Here is a 12061-nt window from a genome sequence, read left to right on the forward strand (position 1 = left end):
TGCAGGCTGATAATGAGGAACTTTGTTCCTCAACAAAGTGGGGACTTGTCAGATGAGGGAATTAAAATTTGCAAAAAGAACTTGCAGAGTAGCTTTCAATTTAAACTCAATACTCATCTTTGTGCAGTCACATTTAACTAATTATTATGATGGTATTATTTTCATTTGAAGTTTTGCTTTTATTCTGTGTCCTGTGACTGTTTTAGTGCTTGCACTCTGGGGTTGCTGATATAATGTGCTATACAAATTAATTTGATGTGTGGGTGTGGGTGGGTGTGTCTGTATTGTTTTTCTAAGTGCTCTTCAGATGATGAATGAAGGAAATATATTTTGACAGTTGTCATTTATGTTAACACCTCCTGCCAGTGCTTACCTACCACAGGACTTGCACGCATGTGTGTGTGATTTAATTTCATTAACCTCTTATTTATTTGCACAGCTGACTGTTCCAAGCTGTTCCCATGTTAGAATCTGCGTGTGTTCGTTTGAGACAAAGGGGCGCGAGCGCGCGTGTATGTGTGTATGTGTGTGTGCCAGGTTACTCACCTGTATTTATCGCAGCTGAGCTTCCTTCAGCCCCTGTTATTACAGTGTCTGTATAACCCCCTCCCACTAACTTGCACACTCACTTGAACACCGTCCAAGCAATTAGCAGCATCTTCAGCACTTTTCCTGCCGGTGAGTGGTCATGTATAAAGGAGATAAAAGTCTGCTCTGGTTTTGCTGTGAAATGTGGTTATATGATGTGGGGGAAAATGTAAGCTCAGCATCTTACAGTAGAGCCTGTATTTATAGCTAATGAACATGGAACATTGTATAACATGCACATAAGGGTGCATTTGGGAAGTACATTTTTTACTCTTTGATTAAGATTAAGATTGTGACTTTTCAATCACATTTGCAAAATGTGATTGCAACAGAAACTTGATCTGCTAAGGTGTGTGACCTTGTGGTTACAGTTTCTACAAGAGTTTAAAAAAAAAAGGGTGACAGATCGAGAAAATTGTTTAAAAGGTGCATTTGCAGCGTGGACTTCAGAACAGGCTGAATCTGAAAGCTGTTATCAAACATGGATCTTCAAGTCAGTGCTTGATTTTCGGGATAACTGATACTGAGATAATTTTCTGTTTTTTAAGAGAAAAGTAAAAAAATCTCTTTGGTTCATGGACAATTGTCTGGATTTATCCAAACTGGTCCAAGCAATGGCCGCTCCATTGTGAGCGTGCTCACTGTATTTGGGCATGAATGGAGGGGTGCGCCACATATCAGCCAATAGCACCAGTCCCTCTGTGTAGCTTACTTCTGCAGCCAATTGGGACAGTATCTTTCAAACAGATCTGGTACACACACACACACACACACACACACACACACACACACACACACACACACACACACATGCGCACATGCACATGCATGCTCAGAGCTCCCCCTACTTATTTTTAATGGTCTCAGGCTCATTTGTTCTTTGTGCAGGCATCTGGTTGGATAACATTTGAGCGCTTTCTTCTGTCCTCATGCTTGATGTTTTTTGATCCTGCTGTATTGTGTGTAACTGTACTGGGGTCCAGTTTGACCAAAGTTTGACATTCCATGTCCTTTTTTTGAGGTCTCCTGGATTACATAATGGATTTTGTATTATGCATTAAGTATCTGCTTGCTTATTTCACAATTTCAGCTTCTATTCATTTTAAGGTAGTCCTTATATTGGTGTTTGCCTTATGATAAATTTGGCCATATTTACAGTAAATTGTTTTCACTATATGGTTCACAGTGTCTTTTTTAATGAAAATTGCAAAACAATTATAACACTAATTAAAAAACCTGTTATTAAAGGGATATGGGACAGTTGGGGAGCATACCTGGGGACTATGACCCTCCATGGTACACCAACTCGTGTTTTATTTGGGCATCAACTTGCTTTGATCATTGTGTCCCACATTGAGGCTTGGAGCCAGAGAAGGGTTTTTGGGGTTCATGTGCCGCCTCTCCTCTTAACTTACCTTTTGATGTAGAGGATTTATGGAGCCAAATAGGAATCAGATACCTGGGGCTCACCCTCTTAAAGAGAAAGCCCACCCTATTCAGACGGAATTTCACTCGTGACTTTTGTCGTCCAGCTCGGCAAACAAATCTAGTCAAATCTAAAGACGACAGAGGCATAAGTCTCTGTGTGCCATCACGTCAGGAAACATGAGGAGCGTCCGTTTCGTTTTTTTGAGTGGTGAGATTTCGAGTGTGTGAATGTGCTTGTGAAGCTCTAGCTCGGCTCCCGCTTTTCTGTATTGTACTGGACTGGAGTTTATGGCAGTTAGCTGTTAGTGAGGCCCACTGTGAGGCAGCTGGTGGTAAAAGTAGGCCATGTTCCCTGTTGTGCCGCCTATAGAGTGAACCCCATAGTGCAAGAGATTCCATTTCCTATGGACTTGTCCTATACGGAGCCTTATACAGGACCGGCCAGTACTGGATTACTGCAGAGCTTTGAAGAGAAACTACGTGAAAGGAGAGAGTGAGGCCCCTTTTCAAGTCTCAAGTTTTTTTTTTTTACTTTTTAGGATACTAGAAGGAGTTATTGGTGGAAAATATTTTATTCAGCTCCTCAGCCTGACATTTGTATTAAGAACAGAGACAGAACATACTTATCCCAAATTTAAGTATAGATAAAAAACAACTGTAAAATCGAATGGATAGAACATTTCAGTTGTTAAGACTAAATTGTCTAATAATATTAACATATCTGTACAGTAGTGTGCAGCTGTATTTTGTCTGAAGATATGAATGAATAAAGAGATGTTGAGTTAGACTATTATTACTAGTTTGAACTTGCATAAGCACAATCTGTCCTCAATAGATGTGGGTGGTGATTCATCAACATGACGATCCTGGTGATTCATACTGCAGCTACATTAGTTGCATTTGCACCATATCTTCAACAGAAGTATAGTTGCTCCTGACATGTATTCATGCTTAGCTTTTCTATGTGTTGTGCATCAGCAAAACTCCAAACTCTAAATTCCCATTGTCAGGGTCTGACTAAAGTCAACAACTTATTTTCTCTTCACCAATTGACTCAAAGATGTCCCTCTTTCAAACAATTGTACTCCTCTATTGATCCCTGAGGGGAAATTGTCTCTGCTCTTGCCACCTCGGGGAGGTCAGAGGTTGGGGGGTCAGACATTGGGGTCAGCCACAGAGCAGCAGCCTCGTGGCTGGGAGGGGTTCGGGTGCATTAGTTCTGGGACACTTGGGTCCTTGGTTTAGGGACAATCACTTTAACCTTTATGCTTCCTTGTTGCCAAGTTCAAACCACTTCAGTAGCATGTGGCCACACTGTAAACATGTGACACCAGCAAAACAAGGCTGCCAAACCTTTCTTTTACTACTAGGATACATGATTTTCAAGAAATCTTCCACATGTCACTCTTTACACTATGCTATGCATTCGGGTTATCATGATTCTTTAAGTCCATGATTTGATTACATTTTCTATTTAAGCAGTTTTTCAGCACTGGCAGCTGTGCTGTTGTTAGACTATCAAGTATTAATATGCTAAGATCGACAGATTATTGGTTATATTCCATCAACTGTCATTCACAGTCTGTCTTAAAAGATAACACCACCAATTTAGTTTGAAATGTACCACACCAAGGCCATATATGTCAAATTTAAGTAATTTCAAGATGCACCAATGACTTGTATCTCACAAAATCAAAAAGAAGTCCCAGAGGTCATCCGTTTGCAGTGTTGTGACTCCTTCTTCGAACTGCAGTGTCCACTGCTCATATCAAACAACAGCAAGTGCCATTTAAACTGCTGTCATTGTTGACATACCTCATAGGGGCAACAACATATTTCCACACCCGTGACTTACAGTTAGCAGAAGGATTTTCCTGTTTGGTTGTTGATTATCTCTGCCTCTGCCAGTAACCATTATGTCTCAAATAATACAGGTACCTGGTAACTTTTGCCCCTTGGTCATGTCTGCTAGACTGAATGATACTTTTGGTCATTTTGATAGATTTTGAATTCAAAACGGAAACTGTGACACCTAACCTAACCAAGCATATGTTTTAGTTAAAAATCATATTTTAGTGCTTGAAGACTACAGCAGCCACAATTGACTGAAATAAGTCCCCTTTGGACTGTAAATGATATTTGCCAGAGGTTTCTCTACTGGTTTCACACATTATATTCGCAGCACTGGAATAGATATCACACTAAATCAGCAGTAGAATCTCTTAAAAGGGACATAAGGTATAATGTTTCTGTGCCCAAACCTCCCTTCTACACGATGGCCAAGTTTTGAGAGATGTCTTGATTGGAGCCTTTACTGAAACAAAGGAGAAATGGTCAGAAGGTCTTCATACACTGCAGTGAGGCCCACACCCTGCTGATTTGATCCAATTTGTTATCCAGCGGCTTCCAACCCTTTTCTCCTCAACAAAATGGATGATGATCAGCTTTGTCGGGCTGCAGTTTCCGAGATGCTGAAAACAGGCAAACGCCACCAGATCCTCATTAATCACCAGCCTTTGGTCTCAGTGTTGTAGTGACAAAATGTTCAATCATGGTGATGATATGTGATGGCACTGGCACAGATTAATCAATACATTGACAAACCCTCCTCATGCTCCATTTAATGGAAAGCCTCACAAACTGACAGTACATACTCATCGTCATTATTGAGCATGTGACACATTGCTCTTCCCGGCGGGTGGTCTTATTGTTTTAGCAGCTCAAGGCTGTGCAGGTTTTGCACACTGGAACATCAGATTTATGATGGGAAGTATGAAGACAAACACAGCACAGTACTTTGACCGGCCTCCAAGGGGCACAGAGGGGGCTGCAGTAAAAGAGAGAAGAGAAGCAGACAGAAAGTCACAAGATGACTACATGCAGTGTTTGAAGGAGGTACAGCAATTTCCACAATGTTGGAAAGGGGCCTGGGTGGGCTGTGTTTATGTTGTGTTTATTGGTCATCAATATGGCAGTTATTGGTAATAATACTGATGGATAACTATGCATTTTTGCAATTTTAAACAGCATCTGTCGGCACTAATGTGTGGGATTTTTTCCCCCTCTTTAGTTGCCTCTGTGGAAAAGCCACAGAAAGAGACCACACTGGTCAAAGCCTGGTCCTGAAATAACTGTCATTATGTTTGAGAGCTTGAGTGGCTGTGCTGCTTCAAAACAGGCCTGGACATATTGTGATGCACGAATTAAATGCATGCATATCTGAAGTGAATGCTTTGGTAATTTCTGTGGAAATCACACAAACTGTTCTTTGTTGTGATTCAGTAATAAATGTTTCTCGCACACACTGCATGGTGATGGGGTCCTAATGGCCGGGCTCATGGGACCATGCTATGGTGGGTGGGTGGGGGGGTGGGGGGGTTGGGTTTATGAATTTTAACACAACTAGATGGTCCCTCGGTTGCAGCTCTCCGCATCAGTAAAATCAGACAGAACATTAATTCGGCCTGTTTATCCCTCTCACTAAATGTTTCATCTGTTGACATTAGATGTCAGTCTGCATAGCTCTCCGAAGCAACATGGACAAATGTGTTTACAGCTGAGGATGGAGAGTGACATTAGGGAAAAAGGAGTGAGAGATGAATAGGAAAGCACAGCCCAAAACGGTGAGCGAGAAAGGAAGGATGTAAAAGAGAGATGTGGGGTGGGATTAAAGGCCAACATGCAACAACTCTCTCGCAAGCTATGATATTTGAGTAACTGTGTTTCAGAGCTTTGACTGCTAAACAGTGGTTAATGTCTGGACTGGTGTCCTAATAACAACAAAAAACTGACAAGGACTAGTGTCGACTTCAAAGTGGTAAATTATCTCATGGGTTGCTTGCAGAACTGAAAGCAAAAATCAGGTTTTGTTATTTTGCAATGCCATTGACATAGCATTGAATCTTGTTATTGTGTCAACAAGAGCAAGGGCTCTAGACACAGTAAGTGAAAGGTGTCACAAGGATAACAGGGAGACGAGGTGAACAGGGGTGGGCTGTGTAAACAGGCCCTCTTAGGGCAGTCGGCTCGCTAATGACCCCAGTGACTTTCAGACATGCTCTGCTCTGCAGTTTCTACTCCTTCTAGTGTAAAGTCTGTAAGAAAACACACAACACAATATCTCCTGGTGAAAAAGCAGTGACATACACGTTGAAGACACCGACAAGATGTCTAGAGAGTTTGTGGTGAGAAGAGCTGACGACGGCGTCGGGGTGCTGTAAACAAAATCACATGATCTACGCAGCAGAGTTAATATGACACTTCCTGCCTCTGCCTGCTAGCACCCGGCTGCTCCACCTCTCTCCTGAATAATGCGGAGGATATGTTGCTGTTTTGAACACGTCTGTGCAGACAACGTCCTGCTGTGCTGTGCATGTGTGAAAGGCAGACTCTGGGTAAACTCCCTAGCCAATTCTCCGGATTTTACCCGGAGGTCATGTCTGAAAAAGGCCTTAGTAAGATACTGTATAAAAAATGCTTCTGTTTTATGTAGAGTCTAAGACTGCGGCTAATGATAATTTCCATTGTCACTTAATCTGCTGATAGTTTTCTTGATTATTTGGCCTTTTCAACATCAAAACTTCTTAGAGTCGAGGATGATATAATCAAACGGCACATTTTCACATTTGAGAAGCATAACCCGACACTGTACTTTAGGCACAAGCCTGAAAATAATGTATGCAAAATCAAAAGTACTGTTGATCAAACCTTGTGTTTACTGTCCTAACTCTTCACATTTCACAACTAATGAGTCACAAGGACTAAGAGGGTTAGATAATCAAAAACATGGTAGGATTTAAATGGATTCCATTTTCTTTTTAAGCATATAAAGGGACGATGGGACCACATTGGGACCTTTAGTAAGTGGAAAACCCTGTGGAGCCTTTCGCCACAAATCCGTACCAATTCTGTGTCAACAGCCTTTAAAGTGATATCAACAAAATAATTAAGGATCCAACAACTATCAAACTATTTATTCACAACATTTCTCAAGTTTGGGTGAAGAATTGTCTGGTACAGACCTAAACTCACCAATAGTGCTACCAAGGCCAAAGCACTCAACAGGTGGGACAGTGTATATTCAAAGGCTTAACACGCGAGTTGTGATTTTTGTTCAACTCAAATAATATTATAATTATTGAACATCATGGGGGGCTAAAGCCAATTCCAGCTGACATCTTCATTTTTTCTTTTTGTTGAATCAAAAGTTGGCTGAGATGTTAAAGAGCATGCATGATTACATAACCATAAATAATAGATTTTCAATAGCTTTGCACAGTTTCCATATGTCATACATTATTTATATATTAGTCACTTTTTACATATTTTTATTTTTTTGCCACATGAAACAAGCTATATCAGCTCTGTAAACATGTGTATGTGTTTACACTATATGATGTCCTCCTCCTCATGTAAATGTGACCCCAGCTGTGTCACGCTTAATAAATCAGTTCACCAGTGCAGTCACACACTTTATTTCATGAGAATGGATCCGCGAAAAATCCATCATCCACAGCTAAGGCCTGTTTTGTCTAATGACACTGTCTCTCTCACTCTGTTCTCCCCGAGCTCAATTTATTTTGTTGCGTCGGCATGAATGTCAAACATACAGAGGGATATGAAAGTTTAATGAACACATACAAATGTTTCAATTCATACAAACAAACAACACTGGTTTAGTGAGATGGAATTAGTTTAAAACTAGGATGAACTAATCTATTTATCTTTCACAACTTATTTTCTTTTCTTTCTGCAGCAAATTTTCACCAAAGCAGAAAAACAAAGTTATGTGACATGGATCAGTAACTAAACCTGACTGTTAACTATTGAGAAAAAAAAAAAAAGAATGACAGTAGTAGATGATAATGAATAAAGTCAATGAAAATATACATAGTAAAACTGAATGCATGGGAAAAAATGGAGCCTAAAGAGAAAGATGGAACTACCTGTCAGTGTGGCCGCTAACAAGTCTGCCCTCTTGTCTAGCAATTAATCATGTTGACCATGAATAAGTAAAAATGATATTTATTAAGCAGGGTTACAAATGAGAAACAAGTAAGGAAAAAAAAAACATAGAAAAAAGAGCAGGAAAGAGTAACAGAAGTGATTAAAAGAGAAATACCAGCAGAGTTGTTAATAACGGACATGGAGCCCACTGGCAGTGTTGTTAATCAGCCCCACTAATGAAACTGCAGGTTGTTATGTTGTTTGTGTAAATGTGCTGAGATGTTTGACACACTGCCGTCTCTCCAGTTTGACCTCACAAACCATTTCATTATTCAGTGGCTGCTGCATCAAGGGGGAGAAAAGCTGTTTATGTGACATGATGACTAACGGTGTGTCTTGTTTTTTGTGCACATCTGTCCTGTCAACGTTCCCTCGCCCACCTGAACACACACATGTAACCTGAAAGTACCAATACTAGTGCAGTGCCCGTTCTAACCCTGCCTGTTTGTTTGGCCTGTGTTAAAGCTCCAGAGCTACCTCAGAATTAGTGAGTCCTCACTCCTCAAACAGTTCTACAATATGCTGTCACTTTTTATTGTTTGTGTTGTATTATATTGTTTTTTGCAGAGAACTAAAGTCTATGGTGCAGACAGAAGTTAAAAAACTTAGTGTTCATCCTACCTGGTTTATTTGAAATGAATATTTTATATTCTGTGTTTTTCATGAAATAAATTCTCTATTGCTGTTCACGTGTGACACAATCTAAAGAATAAAATAAAACGATATGAAAGCTCTGTAATTGAGCTCGATATAAAGAATTTAGGCTACAAAATGACCTTGTGCTTTGTGAAAACACATCGCCAAAAAGGAAGTGAGTCTATAAATGTTATTGCCATGATGTAGAAGAAGACATCAACCCAGTCCACAGGCTGTTACCACATTGTCCTGCCCCCAATAACCATTACAGAGCGCTGGTCTCCTGTTTATTATTGTGTGTACAAATCGCACCACATTTGACACTGTACTTCCCTGGACCATTAAGAATACACATGCCAAGTTTGAAGACGTTAAGATAAACAGTTTGCGAGAAGACAGAAAGACAGATGTTTGAGGAATTAGTAAGTAGATGTTTGTGAATGAGAGAACCTCCCCCTGTGCGTACATGTGAATCACACACAAACATCCACAGGTACACACAAACCTCTGAGACACACTAAGTAATACACCACCAGCATTGTGTATGTTTGCGCTTGTCCTGCTTTCCCGGTGCGGCGTGTTCTGAGTAATGATGCTTCACAGCCAGAAGCTCCTTCCTACGTGCGTATATGTGTTTGTATTTTCCTGGGAACCGATGATGAATCTTCCAGCAAGATGTAATGAGAGCTAATGGAGTCTGACTATGTTTGTCTCTGTCTTTCACTTATGCTCTCACCTGTCTGTCCACACACACTCTCCCCTCTTTCATTATTTCTGTTTCGCTATCCATCGCTCCACCGCACCAATTACTCGTATCTCTTTGTCCTCGTTTGACATTACCCGAGTCCTACTTCTATGCACGTCAGCTCCCCACAGGCTATATTCTGCAGCCATGTGACTGTTTTCCCTGCTGTGCCTAAGTTCATTGCATGTACAAACCCCCCCCCCCCCCCCCCCCCACACCACCACCACCACTTACTGTCCTCATTTGGTCGTCTTCCCCTCACCTGACCTCTCCCTCCCCCACACATAGGATTTCTCGGCTGGTCCAGATGGCCTTTTTTAAGCGTGATAATACTGAAAACATATTTTTTGCACTGGACCCCTTTTAAAAATATCTTGACATATATTTCTAACAATTTTTCTCTTTTGACTTTTTCTTTTTCTTTCACCCATGGACATTTCTATTTATTAGTGTGACATGAAGATAAGGCTGCATTATATGGCCAAAAGTTATATCTACTGTAGTTATAGTTTTTCATATCAGTCAATATCGATAATTATTTTCGATAAATGTCACTCACAATATTAATTAAATTTTTTAACTTCTAATATATATTTTTGTCAGATTGTTGCTTCTCAGTGAAGTTTCTGTTTTTAACTCGTCTTTTTGACAAAGAGTGACTAACACTTGATAAACAGCAAAACATTTTAGAAATCTAGATAGATAGATGTTGCATCTATTTACAGTGCTTAGAAGATACATGATCATTATATATATATATGTATATGTGTGTATATATATGTGTGTATATGTGTGTATATATATGTGTGTATATATATGTGTGTATATATATATATATATATATATATGTGTATATATATATATATATATGTGTATAATATATATATATATATGTGTATATATATATATATATATGTGTATATATATATATATATGTGTGTGTATATATATATATATATATATATATGTTGTATTATCACATGGCGTTTGCTGCTCAGTGGTTTGAGTCAGAAAAGTTCCAGGTTTTAAAAGGGAGTGAAATCTGAATATTGGTTCTAAATAAAATGGAGACAGTGAAATGAACAGTTTCACTTGTCTAGAAACATCAAAACAAATATCTTCACTCCTACTGTCATATTTTTGTGTCTGTTGCAAAATTAAACTTTCACCAGATCTGACATAATATTATGGAAATAACGAAGCCACTAAATTAATATTAAATCTATGTAATCTAATGTACTTTGAACACTGTTGAAAAGTGTAGACCTATGCACGTTGTTTGTCCTTTCTGCATTGTGTAACACAATGTAGCAGGCATTACATCCTGTAATCTATTCCTCTGTCTCCTTTGTTTCATGCTTCCCCATTGTTGCATTAGCTTTATTCCTTTTAGAAATAATAAATAATGATTACAATGATGCTAATAGAGCGAAACAAAACATTAAGTCATCACATCGAAACAATTAAAACATATTTCAAGCTATTTGTCTTCTTCCTGACTTTACGTTTCATTGCTTCGATTAGACTTTGACTGAGGCGCTTTCAGGGAAAGATTGATATGTATTAGTTTGCAGCCCTGTCGGTGTTTGTTACTTTACTGATGATTATTTCATAGGGGATGGCCAGATGGTGTGTGTGCGTGTGTGTGCGTGCGTGCGTGTGCGGTTAAAAAAAAAAGATCACTGTAGACAATATTTCAGCTTTGCAGTATAATATATAGCCATCATTTCTTAGCCTTTGGGGAATGGCCGTCTTTACGTCATTAATTTTCTTTCCCATTAACATTGTACTTTCATGATTCGTCAGATTTTCTATGTTTCTGTGTGTGTATGTGTGTGTGTTTGTACCTGTCTGCTGAGTCATTTAGCCAATGGCTGCGAGTTGCAGAGTGTGGCTGTCAATGACTTTTACTAAATATGCTAATAGCCCGACACCTGTTTGTATAAGAAGAGGGAAACACACACACCTCCCCATCAAGCACACACACACACACACTCAAACACTCCCACACAACATTAGAGCAGGGGGAACAGAATATTTGATTTAAAACACATTTCGGTCTCTGCTATCGTTTTGTGTTCATGAGTCTCACTCCAACAAGGAGCTAGGTTTGCAGTGTCAAACAAGCTCTAACCTCATCTCACCTTTTCTCTTCAGTGATGGAGCCCATGACGGTAACAACGTCGATGGTCGGGCCGGACGAGTTCGACCGCAACGCCCCGCGGATCTGTGGCGTGTGCGGCGACAAGGCCACCGGCTTCCACTTCAATGCCATGACCTGCGAGGGCTGCAAGGGGTTCTTCAGGTGGGTGTCACCCCTTAATGATGTGTGTGTATTAACACAATGTCTGTTTTGTTTGTTAGTATGTGGGATGATGGCATGAAGAGAAAGTGTGTGCGTGTGCGTTTGCGTGTGCGTGTGCATGCGTGCGTGTGTGTGTGTGTGTGTGTGTGTGTCAGTGCATCTCTAATTTTCTTACTGTTGTTAGTTGCATTCATTGATTAATCAGACATTTATGTTGTTTTTCTTTATAAAACATTTACTGACCACTGCAATATTTTTTTTTTTTACTATTTATCGGTATGTGTTAAGTTAAAATGAACGTTTTTTTTCTATCTTTGAAATTACTGACATCTCCCAAATTCAAAATGTGTCTG

General features: G+C 39.7%; 1 protein-coding gene across 1 annotated transcript in view; it reads left to right on the plus strand.

Annotated features, from left to right (window-relative positions):
• Nucleotides 1-12061, plus strand: part of LOC118110734 (vitamin D3 receptor A) — an 81474-nt gene that overhangs the window by 38560 nt on the left and 30853 nt on the right. The window contains exon 3 of the mRNA XM_035158745.2: nucleotides 11561-11708. Coding sequence (XP_035014636.1) covers nucleotides 11563-11708 — 146 coding nt within the window. The 5' untranslated portion in view covers nucleotides 11561-11562. The remainder of the gene's footprint in view (nucleotides 1-11560; nucleotides 11709-12061) is intronic.

This window comes from Hippoglossus stenolepis, chromosome 6 (genome assembly GCF_022539355.2).
Source record: "Hippoglossus stenolepis isolate QCI-W04-F060 chromosome 6, HSTE1.2, whole genome shotgun sequence".
In the NCBI taxonomy this organism is placed as follows: Eukaryota; Metazoa; Chordata; class Actinopteri; order Pleuronectiformes; family Pleuronectidae; genus Hippoglossus; species Hippoglossus stenolepis.